At 49.8% G+C, this 17,601-nt stretch overlaps 6 protein-coding genes across 6 annotated transcripts; 3 read left to right on the forward strand and 3 right to left on the reverse strand.

The window, feature by feature from the left end:
• The first annotated feature begins 677 nt into the window (after positions 1-677).
• Positions 678-3,549, forward strand: BKA55DRAFT_578934 (alkaline-phosphatase-like protein). Its single transcript, XM_046193779.1, has one exon. It carries the CDS (start codon positions 933-935, stop codon positions 3,501-3,503), a length of 2,571 nt encoding a protein of 856 aa, XP_046045131.1. The 5' UTR covers positions 678-932; the 3' UTR covers positions 3,504-3,549.
• Positions 3,550-6,788: 3,239 nt separating this feature from the next.
• BKA55DRAFT_521048 (RmlC-like cupin domain-containing protein) lies at positions 6,789-8,374 on the forward strand (the record flags this gene model as incomplete). The annotated part of the gene is made up of 3 exons (XM_046188477.1): positions 6,789-6,868; positions 6,916-7,735; positions 7,787-8,374. 3 exons carry the CDS (start codon positions 6,789-6,791, stop codon positions 8,372-8,374), a joined length of 1,488 nt encoding a protein of 495 aa, XP_046045132.1.
• A 564-nt stretch (positions 8,375-8,938) lies between these two features.
• Positions 8,939-10,111, reverse strand: BKA55DRAFT_521122 (Upc2 protein; the record flags this gene model as incomplete). Its single annotated transcript, XM_046188486.1, has 1 exon — positions 8,939-10,111. The coding sequence occupies one exon, from the start codon at positions 10,109-10,111 to the stop codon at positions 8,939-8,941; it is 1,173 nt and encodes a 390-aa protein (XP_046045133.1).
• A 584-nt stretch (positions 10,112-10,695) lies between these two features.
• BKA55DRAFT_543643 (uncharacterized protein) lies at positions 10,696-12,575 on the forward strand (the record flags this gene model as incomplete). Its single annotated transcript, XM_046190614.1, has 2 exons — positions 10,696-11,174; positions 11,231-12,575. 2 exons carry the CDS (start codon positions 10,696-10,698, stop codon positions 12,573-12,575), a joined length of 1,824 nt encoding a protein of 607 aa, XP_046045134.1.
• Positions 12,576-12,604: 29 nt separating this feature from the next.
• BKA55DRAFT_578939 (uncharacterized protein) lies at positions 12,605-14,198 on the reverse strand. The gene has a single exon (XM_046193780.1). The coding sequence runs from the start codon at positions 14,109-14,111 to the stop codon at positions 12,912-12,914; it is 1,200 nt and encodes a 399-aa protein (XP_046045135.1). The 5' UTR covers positions 14,112-14,198; the 3' UTR covers positions 12,605-12,911.
• A 148-nt stretch (positions 14,199-14,346) lies between these two features.
• BKA55DRAFT_622959 (uncharacterized protein) lies at positions 14,347-17,563 on the reverse strand. Its single transcript, XM_046196792.1, has 6 exons — positions 17,236-17,563; positions 16,450-17,164; positions 16,206-16,363; positions 15,794-16,157; positions 14,804-15,723; positions 14,347-14,663 (listed from the first exon to the last, which is right to left on the reverse strand). The coding sequence occupies exons 1-6, from the start codon at positions 17,333-17,335 to the stop codon at positions 14,584-14,586; spliced, it is 2,337 nt and encodes a 778-aa protein (XP_046045136.1). The 5' UTR covers positions 17,336-17,563; the 3' UTR covers positions 14,347-14,583.
• Between the last annotated feature and the right edge of the window lie 38 nt (positions 17,564-17,601).

Consider the following 17,601-nt stretch of genomic DNA (forward strand, 5'->3'; position numbering starts at 1 on the left):
GCTATTGGATATGAAGGTTTCAGACGCCATTGCAATTGTTTTGTAGGATCAGGACTTGCATCGGTAAATCTTGACTGAACCAACAACAGATTGGATCTGAAGGAACCGACACGCGTGGATTCTGAACCGTGTTATTGGGTCTCTTCACCCCTTTGTAGCTAAGCTTCAGAGGAAATTACAGGCGAGGGCCAACCAATCCACTACCGTTAGTGGATCCGAGCCCTGGAATGGCCCCTGTGTTTTGGTGATCCATCTTCTGAAATCTGTTTGCATGGGTCTTGACGTCCATTTCAAACGTCAAATTCTTGTTTGCAACTTGTTGGTCACTCGCTGAATCTGGCCGCTATTATCACCATGTTGCACCTTCAGATTGCCATGATGGATGCAATTTATGGGAAATGCAAATTGTATCCCTTGAACTCTATATTCGGGCTAGATTGACGCCCCCCAGCACGATCTTTGTTTCGACGCCGACAACGGCACACTCAGCCCGTTCTGGTACGTGCCGAAGATCCGGGGCCAGCCGCCCCAAAAGCCTAAGTCACACGAGTCATCTCCTTTTCCGTGACCCGTTGTGACTATTTTGATCACCGACGGGAGCCCTGATTGGAGCCAGACACATGCAAATGTCAGCACTGCGAGAAGCTGGGCCCCAAGGGCAAAAGGGCTGAGGCTGAGGCTCCCTCCACATTTTAGTACAGGTACAGGCAGTCCAGGCAGTGAGAAAACCCCTTAATAATGGTCTTACCCGTGGTCCCAGCTTGGTGCACTTTTGTTTCAAGCTTTTGCCTTTGCTGTTGTGTCTTTTGCCATGCGATGCATCACTGTAATAACAGACTTTTTTCTATGAGAGCTTATTTGGAAGCTCAATAGCGTGGCATCTTTTTTTCTGGAGCGTGTTTCTTTCCTTCTTCCTCTCTTTTTAGACAACCATGATGCAGAATACGACACCGTCTCAGGCGGTCTTGGCGCTCGCACGCGCTCTTCTAAAACGAGTACCCAACCGACAATTCTTCTTCACCTTTACCGCCCTCGCAGTTTGGGGCGCCAAGATAATACATATCTACGCACACATCAACGCCGTACACCAAAACCTATTGCAGCGATGGGGCTATTCATTCGTTACACAAGATGTCGTCGTCCTCACTCTCATTCGACTCCTCCTTGACCAATGGTCCACGAATCTACCCGCGCGGTCGCAAATCGTCGTCCTCGTTTTCACCGCGCTTTTCATGTTCATCAACGCATTGCTTAGCGTCGTCTCGATATCCTTCTACCTCGTCGCCGGCTCCGAAATACATTATAGCAACATATCTCTTCCAAACGATCCCTCCTCCAAATCGTTGATGCTGTCGGGCAGCGTCGCATTTACAAGTGTCCTTTGCGCCAACATCTTGTTGAGCTGGCTCCTCAAAACACCTTGCTACAAAATCCATGGCTTGGTTGCTGAGGTTGTACATCGAGCGATCGCCAATGCTTGGCAATTCCTTCGTCGCATTCTTCCCCGCCAAGATCGCTACGTTCCCGTTCCGAAATCCGATCTCGAGGGCCAAACCGAATCCTTTGAAGACGAAAGTTCCGACGACGACCTCCAAGAACAAAAGAACCAACAACTCAGCCCGTTTCAATTCCGGTTAAAAACCGCTTTGAGATCCGTGCCATTCGCTTTGGCTGCCATCTTCTTGCTCACACTCCTTTACGCAGCCGTCGCACGACCCTCCGACCGATCCCTCATCTTCCTCTCCTATACTGCAGCATTGGCACCATTCGTAGACTTTACTTCTGGACCGACATTACAAGACTTGCCCACTGTTTTCGGCACTGGCATTCAGCATAGCTGGGATAATCTCACTGCGCTCGCGACGACCGAGCCATTCGATTGGCTGCCAAATGATCAAGTATTGGCTGGGTTTGAGGATTGGCACTTGAAGCGCCCGCATTACAATGCTGATGTCGACCCATTGAAGATATCTAATCTCGGGCAAGACCTTGTTCCCACATTGAAGGACAAGCTGCAAGACGTTCCCATCCGACATGTTGTTTTGTGCTTCCTCGAAAGCACGCGAAATGACGTTTTCCCTATCAAGAAAGACGGACACATTTGGGAGCTATTAGCATCAACATTCCCCGACCGCATTATTCCCCAAGAGGCCCATGAGAAATTGGCCAATCTCACACCTACCGCCAACTATATCACAGGCGACTACGACGATGGGTTCGGCCACGATGAAGGGTCAAAGCCCAAGCGCGGCGGCGTTCACTTTACTAATGCTCATACCACCGGCACCTTTACCTTTAAGAGCTTGGTCGGTACTTTGTGCGGTATCGGCCCACTGCTAGCCGACTTCAATCTCGACTACGCCCACCATGTCTACCAGCCTTGTTTGGCTCATATCTTTGAAGCTTTGAACCAAGTGTCAAACGCTACTGGCACAGGGTCGCGCCCTTTCGAAGACTTCAAGTGGCAGTCGTATTTCTACTCAGCTGCGACTTTGGGATACAACAACCAGCAAGAGTTGATGGAGGCAACTGGCTTCCCCGAGCAGCACCTCATTGGACTTGAGTGGCTACGATCTGAAAATGCGACACATGGGCCGGTGACACTACCGCGAATCAACGGCTTTGCTTTCGAAGAGGACCCCCTTGAGGATTACTTCCGCGATGTGTTTGTTCAGGCCAAGGAGAAGGATGAGCGAGTTTTCTTGTCGCACATAACATCGACAAGTCACCATGCCTACAAATTGCCGGAGAGGGAGGAGTACGTCCCACTTGCTAACGGCCATGATATGCTTTCGCATTATCTCAATACAGAAGGGTATGACGATCGATGGCTGCGCAAGATCTTAGACCTGCTAGACGAACAGGGAGTCGCGAATGAGACTCTGATTGTCTTCGTTGGAGACCATGGAATTTCCATGCCCGAGAACGGTGCCGTGTCGCCTTACTACAACCCTAGCATCGGCATCGACCACGTTCCTTTAGTCCTGTCTCACCCTCTCCTGCCTGCGTTCGATATCCACGATGCAGTCCATTCGTCCCAAATCCTACCAACCATCCTCGATCTTCTCCTCGAGACAGGCTCACTAAACAACGCCAGCCGACAAGCTGCATCCGACCTCGTCCGCAATTACGAAGGCCAATCCTTAATTCGACCACTCCTCACAAAGAATGAGACCACCGGCCAAGGCAACTGGCAGTTCGTCGTGGTAAATCCCGGTCGCGCTGTAGTAACTGCCCGAGATGCACGTTACCCAGAGCGCCATCTTGCCATTCCTCTCATCGACAATGTCGAATGGCGATTAAGCGATGTGAACGAAGATCCTATGGAGCATGACTCTGTACAAAGTTTCGACTTCACTTCTTTTACAGATGTCGTTTCACGGAGATTTGGCAATGATGTTGCGCAATGGGTTGAAGAAGGGGCTTTCATAGCGAGGTGGTGGGCGGAGGAAAACCACAAACGCTGGCAATATGGGGAGTATGATGAGCGGAAAACGCCTTGAGGGCTTTATATAGAAGAGGAATAATTTCACCACATTTACATGTTCACCCTATATCGACGCTCGCTGTGAAATCGATGTGCGCGCTTTCTTGCCTAAGACTCTGATCTCGAACAAGCCAAAAAACAGCAACTCGGCGAGTCCTACAGCAAGAGCACTCCGAGTGCTGTAACTGGGCACCCCAAACAAGTCTTTGGGTGGCTTGATACCTGTAAGTCGTGGAAATCGTGTCTTGAGGCCATCAAATTCATGATGAAGCATGAGAGTCACGCAATCGAATCATCTCCTGCTGAACAATTGTGACGTGGTACTTTGAGTCACTGTAAACTGAAAGTTCGAGAAAGTAATATTTTATTAAAATATATTACTTTAGGAATTGTCTCCTGCGCTCACAAACTTCCAGCCTCATGATGGTGAAAGATCGTGTCCCAAGATAGCTAGATAGTGATTCGTCCTACAAATCTCGCCCCCGTGACTTGATATACGATGACAAGTTTGAAGAATTCTCTACCTAGGCATCCTGTAGTATGATGTGAGGTTAGTTTCATTCAGTGTGTACCATGATACTCCATGCCCAGTCTCTTGCTTCATTGTCTACAAAGGCGTCCACGGTGAGAGTTTATATACAACTCTGATCTTGTGGTTCATACCTTGGTTCTCCTATCTTTTCAATAAATTCGAATGGTAACTATACTATGAATGAAAAGCAGCACTACTATGACCAGACAAGTCAACAGATGGTAAAAAGCTTTATGGCAAGGTCAAATTCTCCAAAACGAAAAACTGCGCGTGTTTCTGTAACTGAATGGGGCGAGTCATTACCTGAATGTAAGGTCCCAGCCAGGTTAGGCTATATGTATTTCAAGTTCAGCCTCAACATAGCCAACCAAAGAAAGTCCCTCAAGAAGTACAAAACAAGCCAGTAGTCGTGTTTCCTTCTCATATTACCTCGTGATAAAGGTGTCGGCTTAGCAGCCGCAACCACACTGCTGACAGTCACCCTTACCGCAGAACTTGTCATCAGTAGGACAGTCGCTGTCCTTGTCACAACTCATCCGAGCACCTTTTCCATCCTTATGGGCAGACCAGCACCAGTGACCCCATTCGACCCCCTTGGCGCTGCCGCAGTTCTGCCAGCCTTGGGCTTCCACTTTGATGAAGTGCACTTTCTCTTCTCAAGGGCGTTGACCTTAGTGGAGTTAGGGTTGCGGCTGTGGACCTTGATGGAGAGGGGGTGCTACTTGCATTTACGGAGCTCAGAGATGTCAGTGCCGGCGGGGAGGGTATCAAGATCCCATTCTGCGACGCCAAGGGCGCCGCACTCAGCTGCGGCGTTGGCGAACTGAGTACATGTTGACAGCGAGGGCCTGAGCGGCGAAGAGGCCGAAGAGTGCAGTGGTGAACTTCACTGCCCGTTGCAACGGCTTGGCTGGTTGATCAACAGCCATGTCATCAGGCTATAGATACAGCCCTAGATTGTGGCAAAGTGGAAACTTTATTGTTCCAAGTGGGACTGACTTTTCTAGTGAAACCATGTTTGTTTTGCACTGTTGTTTGTTGGTTATTAGGTAAATCGCATCATTAGTTTAGGTATGTTGTTAGTTGTCCCTTGTCAAATCAACTTATGATTCGACACCCCGCCCTGCCTGTATGGGGCCGTGAGTCGCCATGGCTCGCTACCGAGGTCAATACCATTTTGGTCTTATGACGGAGAGCTGAACTGTTCATCAGAGACTGTTCCAATGACCTGGATATTTTCTGAGTGTCAGTCTTGTTCCTCTGTAGATGTCTTAGGGCTATCGAAAAATGATCCAAAGCAAAAGTCCCATTTCCTGGGGCCTTGCCAAGCTTCATTTTTGAGTGTTGGTTGTTTAAATATCATCCTGTTCAGAACGCCACTGTAGTCCCTCTACAGGGCAAGGCCAATGCAGAGAAACATCGGCACTTTTGCGGCCCGTTCCTGGTCCAGGCGGATACGGGATCGACAACACCACTACGGAGAAAAAGAGCACTCTCCTAGTTTCCCCAGGAGCGAAAGGCACAGTAAATCTCGAAGTTGAGGATCATTGACATGCTCTGATGTAATGCCATAACAGCAAGATTTATAACATAAGAAGATTGATTCAGAATTGATTAGCATTCGACTGTCTGAATACACTCCGGAAGTCGCCACTTCTGTGATAGGCTCGAAGATTTACGCGTCGAGCATCTCCGTGCCTCGTAATCCAAGCTACAGGCATGATCTTCAACGCTTTGACTCCACGATAGGCTGTTTCATCCGTGCGTTCCGTTTGTACCAATGAGAATGCTCAAGGTATGCGTACTCCGTAGTTGATCGTCATTTTCACGTTTACTGGCCGTTTCGGTACCGAAAGACACAAATCAAGTTTATCCTTCAATTGGAATTTCGGTTCCATCCAGGATCGCGGATACGATGTGCCGGTTCCAGTTGGTACCTTGCATCTGAGCAACGTTTCAACGAGATGCAACCCCATCGACCCGCTTCTAGAAATACATGCCTTCTATGAATACACGGTACAACCGGGATACTCTTGATGGTCTATGAAGAATAGTATGGCATCAAGGCTTTGAATAGTCTGGCTATGTCTTAGAAAGCGAATGGGACTATGAATGGTGCTTGATTTAGGAGGCGACACAATACAAGAGTTGTATATACGTTGTGATTAAGTTGTCAGCCTCGAAAGCTGAGTAAAGCAAGTGCCGAACATCCGTCGGCTTTTGATGCCAAGATAATCCCGGGCCTTTCGTGCCGTTCCGTGCGACTCTGAGGGTATGATCCAGCGAATGTTACTGGTTCTATTGCGCCTCAAATCATGACTAAAGAGCATGGATATCATTAACAATTTCGCGATCCGGGCATATCGAGCATCGACTCATGCAAGTCAGTTCTTATGTCCATCATCAACTCTGGCAATTGGGTAGCGCTGACGGAACGTTTGTCTTGTGTTACACATACTGCCTATCCGGATGCTCCGTCGGGACCGAATGCTTCCATGATGACTTCGGGATCTCGGTGATCTCGGAGTTAACCCTACATCACAGGGAATTCGATTGATCAACTATGAGAGGATATTGATCACCCATAACAGGTAATACTATCAATTATGATACCTCATTCTCGCGGGACCATAGAACAGGTTGAGAGTTCAAACCCTATAAGAAGCAGCAGCCTGCCTCTGTCCTCTACCTCTCGAAGCACAACTCGCATCATCCAATCCGAATCACCAAGAGAAACAACTACACTTCGTTCTCGACGCCATCGTCAACATGGTACACCGTAACGCTTTCGTCAAAGCCTTGGTGGCTTCACTTTTCGTTGTTCCAGGCTCGGCCCTCCCTGCCCCTCAGTGAGTCCACGTTCCATGATGCCGAACCAAAAGCTAAGAATTGACAGAATGGGAGACTATGGGGAGAACAAGGGCCCCGTAGGCGGAGTCAAGCCCCCAACACCAACTGTTACCTCAACAAGCGGTTCTCTATACGGTGACTCTAGCTTGCTCGGTGGCAACGCTCCTCTCCCAGATCCCGAGCAGGATTCTGCCATCGTCAAAAACCCAAAGCTCGTCAATGGCCAGAAAGCTGATCCCAAGCTCGGGCTCTATCTGGACTTTGATGGTGTAGATGTGCCCCAGCCAATCCGAGGCGAACTAGGCGCCACAGATCCTGGTCCTCGAACTTACGACTATGAGAGACTCAACCCCGATCTCTTTGCTCCTCCAGGTACAGATGCCGGAGATGTCCCCAATGCCATGTGGCCGCTTGGTCTTTCTCACAACCGTCTTGGTAGTGAAGCTGGTGCTGGATGGGCTCGACAGCAGAATCAGGATGTCCTTCCCGCTGCAACTGCTATGGCTGGAGTTGACATGCGTCTCGCTCCAAATGCCTATCGCGAACTTCACTGGCACACGGCCAATGAGTGGGCGTTGGTCACAAAAGGCTGTCTGCGTGTTGCCGCTGTTAACGATGAAGGCAAAAGCTTTGTCGATGATCTCTGTGAGGGTGACGTTTGGTTCTTTCCTGCTGGCATTCCTCACAGTCTCCAAGCTTTTGACAAGGGCGTTGAGTTCCTCCTGGTATTTGACCAGGGCTCATTTTCCGAAGACGAGACATTCCTTGTATCCGAGCTGTTCTTGAGGAACCCTGTCTCTGTTCTGGCCAAGAACTTCGAGACTGAGACGACTGCCTTTGATAACATTCCAAAGGACGAGCTTTACGTGAGTACATTACCCAGCGTCTTAACTATATACTAATGTCTAAACCCTCAGATTTTCAACGGAACACCAGCGCCGAAAGATATCGAGAAACAGAACGTGACGGGCTCAGCTGGCGCGTTGATGGGTAATGATTCGTACACATATCATTGGTCTCAGCAGAAGCCCCATACTGTACCAGGAGGCTCTGTCAAGATCATCGACCCGACGACCTTCCCAATCGCCAAAGGCTTCTCAGCCGCTCTCGTTGTCGTTCAGCCTGGCGCACTTCGCGAGATACACTGGCACACCACTTCTGACGAGTGGAGTTACTTCCTTCAGGGCAGCGGCCGAATCACCGTCTTCAAAGCAGCCTCGTCAGCTCGAACTTTCGACTTCACTGCTGGTGGCGTTGGATACATCCCTGCTGCAAACTCTCACTACGTCGAGAATACTGGAACAGAGGACTTGATTTTTCTCGAGGTTCTTCAAGCGCCCAAGTTTTCAGATGTTTCTGTGGCACAATGGCTGGCCTTGACACCCAAGCAGATTGTGAAGGACCACCTCAAGGTTTCTGACAAGTTTTTGGATTCCTTGCCCAAGGAGAAGGCGTTTATCAAGACGGGAGACGTGAACATGACAGCTATCGCAGACGAAGCTTAGAGATCATTAGTTGGAGGCGAGGCAGCGGGTATTGGATCGAGTGATATGACTCTTGGTGACGATTCTAATTTACTAATTTCTGTGTTGTGATTAGAAGCTCTCAGCCACAGGTCTCATGAGTTGTGAAACACTTGGCTGATGGCTGCTAGGCTGTTACATTTTGGGTTGTGCCGACGGTAGTACTCCATTCCCAAGTCTCAGTTAGCTACCAAACTTCTTCAGATACGGTCGGTAGATGTGTAGTAAAATATTCTTTCAGGGAATGCATTCGTCTCCTAAGGTGAACACATGGGCTCAGCAGGTATTCCCCTGGCTCGTCTTCTACCTCCGAGACATTCAAAGTATTCATCATGGTGGTGCTGAATTATATTAAACTCGATCGAATCGATGCTTGCAGATAGGTGGTGCAAACGGCATACGCTATGCTCGTGGGCCCATTGCGCCTTTTTGATGGCCCCGTCATAAATGGCTCCGTCATAAATGGCTCTGAACCCAAAGTTATTCCTTCTGTCCCTGAAGTATAAGGTAAGGTATTATTAAAAGACTGATATTATATCTATATATTTAAATATCTCTAAGAGATTGTAGTGGCCAAGCTAAAGCATATTGCCAAAAAGAGCCGACTGTCCTGGCCACTAGGTAGATCAAGAATGAGCCAGAATGACCAAATACCCAAAATTCTCGATACCGGTGTAAGATAGCCCCATAGAATGCTAGAACGACAAGAGCTTCCGGCCTATGCTCATATAGGGCCTCGATGTACTTGTCAGGAATAACCTGGGGCCAGGCCATGACCGCGTGAGGGCCAATATCAGATCTGGATGGCTCTTGTTTCGTCATGTCCAGTACCCATTGAATCCGGTCAAGTGCCGAGAGGCAAGCTTCAGTAGCGGTAGACGATGTTGAGGATGACTCAAGGAATTCCCTAAGATGTTTTGTGTCTTCCCCTGAAGCCTCAGACTCTGTTTGCTCAAATATGACTGCGATATGCATGAGTGGTTGCAAGTCGGAGTGCAGGATATGGTGCCAGTACTTCGCGGTGATGGCCCGTACCCCCCGATGAAGACGAAGGTAGCTAACAAAATGGTCAACAAACTCAGCGAGAGTATCATGGCGCTGACCGAGTGTCTCGTGAAGGACATGAAGTCCAAGCAATGAGGCAAAAAGAAAAGTCGGCATGTAAGTGTCTTCGGATATGTGGTCTTTGGCTTTGTTGAATAGGCCTAGCGCTCGTGTTTGCAGCTCAGTGGCTTGCCGACGGAACGACGATGCTTGTACCACATCCTGGGTTGACAGATGAAGCGCCGAAAGCGCGAGGACTTGATCCAGTAGATAAGGCGCGTTATATGAATTCTCCAGGGCAGCATCGATGACAGGCTGAGCTCTCGCCTGAAGAGCCATGAAGTCCGACATATTCATCATAGCATAGTGAAGAAACACCATGTGGGTTGCTGTAAAAGTCGGCCCAGAATGTAGTGCAACATCATCTATCTCTCTAGGAGCCGCCAAAAGATTGTTGTCAACGACGTTGGTAGGAGTAGATGCGGTGTCGGCTGCGCTTGGGGTCGAAGGCGTCGTCGTAAGGTATGGACAAATCAGGTCGCTTATGACGCAGTTCCGGCATTCCGGCCGTGTTTCGTCGCATTTAATATGTCGGTTTTTGCATTCCCTGCAGCCGTTTCTTGACTTTCGGTGGGCTCGACGACCTGAGAGTCGTCTTCGTTGCTGTTTTGGCATTGATCAAGGAACACAAAGACGGGCGGACAGACTTGGGAATGAACTAATCCGCGAATACACGGATATCTCTACTAAAAGTTAAAGAATTAAAGGTAGCACACAGAAGAGCATGTATACAAGGAGTCCAGGCGGCAATTAATGTGGAATGTCCTGCGTGATAGCTACGCCAATGCTCTATTAACCGACTTTGGCCTAGCCAAGTGGACTCTCGTTTCGGCTTCGCCAGGCGCACGTATTCCCGAATGAATACGATGTGTTTGACATTCTATCAGAACTAAAAAAGCATTAAACAGTGCCAAGCTGTAACGAATCCGAGCCATCTTCATACGAGGGGCTACAAAGATCGACGGTTAATCTTGGACTAACTGCCTAATTTATCATGCAAAACTCTTCCACGTACGGAGAGCAACCAAGTGGGTTTCCGGAGCCCATGCTCACGGCGAACTTGAAAAAACGCGTAATGGTTGTCAACTTGCTTGAAAGATACTGCTGATATAAAAGGACATGAGGTATTCATGGTTGGAAGCCTAGACAGTAGTAAGCAGTATCGGGTTGAGTCTCTAATCCAACAACCCTGTAACACCATGAGAGTCAATCGTACTCGCTTCGCAGCCGCGTTGGCCTTCTGCACCACGAGTGCCGCTGAGTTGATATGCAAAACCCACCCATCCAGTGCAAATTGGCCTTCGACTGGAGACTGGGACGCCCTTAACCAAACTGTCGGAGGCGCCGTAATCAAATCGACGCCTGTGGCTTCTTCTTGCTACAACGACAGCGACTTCTCATCTGCCGTCAGCTGTAAGAAAGTGACCGAGAACTGGTTCTTATCTGAGTTTCATGCGCTACAACCCGAGTCAATTGGGTATTCTTACTGGGCAAACAACTCGTGTGTCCCTCCCAACGACTATGGCTATCGATCCGGACAAAGCTGTGAGATTGGCGGCCTGCCTCAATACGTTCTCGAGGCTACATCTGCAGCTCAGATAGCCACCGCTATGAAATGGGCCAGCTCACGAAACATCCGCATCGTGATCAAGGGCACAGGACACGATCTCAATGGAAGGTATGTCAAGAACGCATTAATTTGAATAAGAGGACGGCGGACTAACATCCACAAAGATCTAGCGGCGCTTATTCCTTGTCCATCTGGACACACCGGCTTCGCGACATGGGCTTCAAGTCTGACTGGCGTCATCCCTCCAAAAACACAACTGAGCACGTAGCTGTGGTCGGAAGTGGTAACAACTGGGGAGATGTGCTCCAGGGGGCTTACTCGGTGGGAAGAACAGTCGTGAGCGGTCAAGATCCCACGGTTGGTTTAGGCGGATTCATCGGAGGCGGTGGGCATGGTCCTCTTTCCAGTCACTATGGCCTGGCCGCCGATCAGGTTCTTCAAGCCACAGTTGTGACTACAGACGGTCGTATCCTGGTAGCCAATCCTACTCAGAACCAAGATCTTCTCTGGGCCATTCGCGGTGGCGGCCCTGGCCTGTACGGAGCTGTCGTTGAGTATGTTTTACGAACTTACCCTTATCCCAAGAACGTGGTCTGGTCATCAATTTCTATAGAACTTGCGGAGAATGCGACAGTTGAGGCAGCTACGGCCTCTTGGAAAGCTATGACGGTTCTGGTCAGAAGTCTTCCAGGCTTGATGGATCTTGGTATCACCGGAAACGGGTTCGCTTCGACATCAACAATCTCAACCAGAGACAACCATTCATCCGTTCAAAGGGGTGTCGGACTCAAAATCACACTATTCGGCTACAACACCACGACCTCGGCGCTGAAATCTTTGCTTGAGCCAACCAGCCGCAGAATGATGACTTACGCTGCTGTTGAAGGCCTCAAGGTTGCGATGGCGGAGCCAAAGATGGAAGCTGATTACTTAACCTTTTTCGATGTGCTAAACCCGAACCCCAGTGCATGCAGCGATATCAGTTTAGTCTCCAGCCGCCTACTCGGCCATTCCCAGCTCACCGATCTATCTTTGGCGGACGTTCAGACACATCTTTACACTATCATGAACTCTCAAGTCGAAGGAGAGCCCTCAAACCTGATTATTGGTCTCCAAGGCGGACCGGGACCCAGGGATGTATCGCAGGACATGCGCGGTGGTCTGAACCCAGCATGGCGAGAGGCCTACCTCCACCTCTTAAGCACCGGTGTCAAACTCAACGAAACCAACCCCAACATTCAGGACGAGCTCAGGGTGGCGGCCGAGTGGATTGAAGAGCACAAGGAAGCTCTGTGGCGCAAGTGGGCGCCCGGTTCTGGCTCCTACATCAACGAAGCAAACCCCTTCAACAGGAACTTCAAGGAAGACTTCTACGGGGCAAGTTATGACCGCCTTCTCGAGATCAAGCGGGAATACGACCCTACCGATAGCCTCTACGTACTTTCCGGGGTTGGTGGTGACAAGTGGCAGTACGATTTGAACAGCGGGATGCTTTGTGCTGGAAATTAAAGGCAATGAGAAGCTGCATTGCCACTCCCATATGCTTGTACATTATAGACTAGATAGACCTCATAAATTTCTGATGCATCCGAGTTAGCGATCTTCGTCAGAAACTTTGTACATTCATCGCGTTATGGAAGCTGTGTATGCGCATGCCAGGGTTTGAATTGAAGCAAAATCAGAGCAGGAAGCCTTTATTAGCCTTTGTACGAAGCTGAGAAATCGGTAATGTAGTTATTGCCTAACAGCCCCCTTACACGTGATGCTGAGATGATCTACGAAGCACCGCGTTACCTCTCCAGTCACCAGGCACGCCACGTGAGAGCTTTGTATGAAAAGGATGCATCAAGATCCAGGAATATTTGACAACGGCCAACTCATGCTTTCCTTCCAAAACGGTCCAAGATAACTTGCTAGTGCTTCGATAAGAGAAGCCCCGCAAGATTCGAAGATCCAAAACGATCGAATTTCGTACACAAAAGCAAGGTAGAAAGCCAAGACAGCCATTGCCTGGGGATTGCGTAGATGTAACGCATCAATGTAATCATCTGAAATGATGATCGGCCAGGCTAGGATGGCCTGGATTCTGTTACCGAAGCTTTGAGCGTTGTGGTTTGCAAGATCAAGTACCCATTGCATCCGCTTCAGAGCATCAATAGATGCAGTAACCGGCATCATCGAGGAGTCTGGCAGTGATTCTAACTGTTCACGCAGCTTAGTGGTCTCGGTCCCGGCTTCCAGGTGGTCAATTCTGTTACCAAGCTCCACGATGCCCAGAAGGGAGGCCAAATTTGAGACAAGAATTTGGTCCCAGTAATCGGCCGTCACGGCGCGAATTCCCCGATGAACCCGCGCGTAATCTACAAACGCGCTAACAAACTCGCCGAGGTTATTTTGATGGTCCCTGAAAGTATTGTGTAGGACGTGAACTCCGACAAGGGAGGTGAAAAGGAAGGCGGGCATGAAGTTTGACTCGCTGATATTCTCACGCGCTTCGAGGAACTGACCCAAGGCACGCGTCTGCAGTTCTGTGGCGTACCTGATGTAGAGATGCTTGCGTGCTTGCGCTGTGGTAGATTGGTATAAAGCACTCATGGCAAGCAATTGATCGAGGCAGTAGGGAGCGGTGTGCGCGCTCTCAAGAGCAGTTTCCAGCACCGGGCTCATGTCACCGCTCACTCCCATATAGCTTCCCATGTTGAGGATGACATGGTGGAGAAGAGTCATGTGGACGGCATCATAGCGAGCGGTTGGCTCCGTACCAACTGGCGCTGCCGCCGTAAGCAGATCGGTAGATGATGAAGTGAGCGCCGGGCTGTTGCTCGCGCTCGTGCTTGCAATAACGGCGCCGGCGACGTTGGGGCTCAGTCCGCCTTGGTGAGGCGTCGAGGCATACGAGCAGGTTCGGTTTCCCAAGGCACACTTGGCGCACCTAGGGCGAGCCTCGTCGCACTTGACATGCCTCTTCTTGCAGGTGACGCAGCCTGCCTTGGACTTTCTGTGAGTGCGACGACTCTCGTTTTGGCCTGGGCCCTCGGATGTCATGCGTATATGGGAGCTGCAGCTCGGATCTAGGCGGGTCAAGATACGAGGTCAAGTGCGGACAGAAGGACAGTTGAAGGGAGACATTAGTTATGAGTTAAAAAGCCGTAGGCCAAACTAGGCGAAACACGGTGCAGGTGGGGTTCACAATGGATGAAACGAGGCGCATAACTGACTAGTGGCCAATTTACCGGCGTAGTCTACGGTATTAGCGCTTCGTATATCAATACGAGATGAGTGCGAGATGAATGCGAGACGACCCACTAGTCTACCCTCTCTAGCTCTAGCAATACAATACAAGGGCTGCCACAGCCACAGCAGAAACGTTAGGTTGTTCAGGGCAGCGAGAACTATTGATACTACAGATGAACCGTCGAGATAAAATCCATTGTCTCAAAATGAGAACTAATAAAACATGAAATGCCTTGGGGCTTCTCTCTGCATCAGTTTGTCAAAGGAATCTAGCACTTCGTGCTCAAGGACCCTGTCTGTTCCAGCTTTTCCCGCGAGGTATCTGCCTTCTAATCGCCGGGCCAGCTGGACACTTCGTCGTGTCTGGCAATAGATTAAGTAAAGGATGCTCTGGTGAATACCTCGTAGCGGGTATGCACCTGTGCCGACCGCCGCTGTCCCGCAGTAAATGTTAGAAACCCCACGGTGGTCTTCAGCAGGCTGAAAAGAAGTAACACACGTACCTGCGAGCAGCATAAAAGACAAGTTTGCAATCGCTTTCGCAATGCCTTTGAATGCACCAAGGGGGCCGTCTTCTTTCGCGCCTAGATACGGCTGAACGAACAGGCCGGTGAGCCCATCATAGAAGGCAAACACAAGCACCTGAAGCCAGGTTGCGAGTCCAGCCTTCCAATCTCGAATTACTCCGAAATCTCTGACTTGGTGACCCCATATTCGGGGAAATTGCCACAGACCCTCGGTGAAGGCAAATGGGATCTCAACGATGGCGGTTGCGATGGCTTTGACCAGTGTTCCTAGGCCCAACACAAATGCTAATGCCGCCGACTTGGTCACAGCCAAACAACTCCGACTTTCCTTCGGTCTAATGTAGAAATTGGTTCGTCCAAGCTCTATAGAGTTCCACTCATCTCTTTGATCGTGCTGATCTCGCCGAGACAGTGTTCTGACTGGCTGCTTGACGGCGCGTACGGCTGCTGTGGTGACGTCTGTGGTGGCGCCCAACAAGGCGGCGAGCAAACCAGTCAGAGGGTCCCAGCGACGGGTCTCGATGATGATCTTGCGCGTTTCAATCTGCTTTAGCTTATTACCGTCAATTTTGAGGTGAGTCATGAGAATGTCGGCAGCGAGTTTCGACAGTTTTATGGTATTCCGTCTCCTCGAATATTCCCATACAGCCGGGCGTCCTTTGATGATATCACATTCGACAACGTAGGGACGAAGGTGTTTGTGAAAGGATGTGACCGCCTGTTTCACACCCTGTTCAGACTGCATCTTGCTCGCGATGGACGCAGCCGCTTCTGCGGCTTGTGGTGTCGAGCAAAATTCTATCGCTTCGACAAGTCTCTCAACAGTTATAGCCTTTTGCGGGATAGGTTCTGGACCAGCGCCAGCGCTTGCTACCATCTTCCCCCAGAAGGGTTGACTGTTGGAATGGTTAGTCTGGTACACTCATAGCTTCAGCCAGGTGTCGTAGGAAAATCAAGGAAACATACTCTCCAAAAAAGGGGACAATGGTGGTTGGTTTCCCATAGAGCAGACCACATGCTGTAGTACCAGCCCCGCCATGGTGCATCACAGCACTCACTCGTTGAAAAAGCCATTCATGCGGGCAATCCCCAAGGAACATTACATTGTCGCTCTGCGGTCCGTCCAGTTTGCTCCAGCCCCGAGAGATCAATGCTCTAGTTCCGGTAATGCGGATTGCCTCCAATAGCATATGTGACAACGCATTCGGGTCATCGATCACGATGCTACCAAACCCGATGTATATAGGAGTAGGGCCGCGGCGCAGAAACTCGGCGAGAGCTGGAGGCGGCGTATAATCGGGAGGGTCGCGGAAGAAGAAACCGCAAACATCTATTGCCGGTTTAGCTAATGGTTAAGAGTATGGTCACTTGTACTGACCTATATTTTCGCTCCAGTCTTGAGGTTTGGGCACCAGCGCTGGAGACCAGCAGTATGTGAACGGAATATTAAGCTTCTCCGCCAGCCTTGGCCCCTGAGAGAAAGCTATATCCTCCAGATCCAGAGTCGCTCGCCATTTGTTGATGATATCTCCGAGCCTAGCAAAGGATAGATTAGTTGAGGCTCCCAGCTATAAATAGACCGAGAACTCTAGATGAACGGTTATTAGCTTGGAGATACGCACCCTTGCCAGGTCAATACCTCAACTACTCCATAGGACAGGTTGTTAACTTTCATCTGTTCCGCAACATCTACTCGTCCAAACTTGACATTGACCAGCGGATGCGGGAAAGCAGCTGTGCTCGTCCAAGGCATGGTAAACATCATATGTAAGGGAATTCCTAGAGCCTGGGCACAGTGAATATGGGCGAAACTGGGGGGGTTTGCAATAATGGCATCTGCCACGAAAGGGACAAAGGTGATGGGATCCGGATTGACACAAGAAAGCCAGCAGCCCCGCAGCATCTCTCCCACCATTATCCTCTTTTTCCCTATATCGCCGGCTTTGAGACTTTGTATGCTAGGGATTAGGCCAGGGTTGCGAACCATATACGCCATCAACTCGGTGGGATCGCCACCAATAGGATAGAACTCCAACCCAGAGTCATGCACAAAAGACTCAAATGTATTGTGAGTGGCTAGCCTCACCCTGTGGCCATGTCGTTTTAACTCAGTCCCCAACGCGACAAAGGGTTGGACGTCGCCGCGGCTGCCAACGACCTGGATGACAATATTGAGCTTGGTTGTGAATGGTTCCGAATCGGGAGGCGGAAGCTGCGGAGCCAGAGCCTTGGACCACCTGCGACTGAGTTGTGGAACTCGACCGAGTTTTGATCTCGAAGTACGGCTAAGGGCATCGATCGTTTGGGAGTCGAGCTGCAGCTCAAGCCGACCATCATCTTGCAGCACAATTAGTTAGCTTGCTGTAATGTTTGTGATGTAGCTCTTTGGCGATCCCTGGGGTAAGTACCTTGAACTTTCGATTGTTGTCGCAAAGTTGCCTGCGCAAAGTTGCTTTCGTACTGGAAGTAATCGGTATGTTGTGACATGGCGGCTAGGCCAGATGTCATTGTGCCTTCGGATGCCGAAATCAGGGATCACAATTCGACAACGCTGACGTCTCGCGCGGAAATTCAGCTGTGTAGGTCCCGCGAGCCTTTATATGAACAAGCTTTAAAGTTTGCTTTCTTACTCATGACATAATAATGGAGCGAACAGCGATCACCAATTATCACTAAGCGATGTAAACTGTGACGTCTCACTTATCGCAACCCTCAGGCCAAGGGACATGATCAAAGCCCAAAATCCAGGGCTCAGTGTTTCGCAAAGGGTCAAT

This window comes from Fusarium redolens (genome assembly GCF_020744475.1).
Source record: "Fusarium redolens strain MPI-CAGE-AT-0023 chromosome Unknown BKA55scaffold_16, whole genome shotgun sequence".
Lineage (NCBI taxonomy): Eukaryota > Fungi > Ascomycota > Sordariomycetes > Hypocreales > Nectriaceae > Fusarium > Fusarium redolens.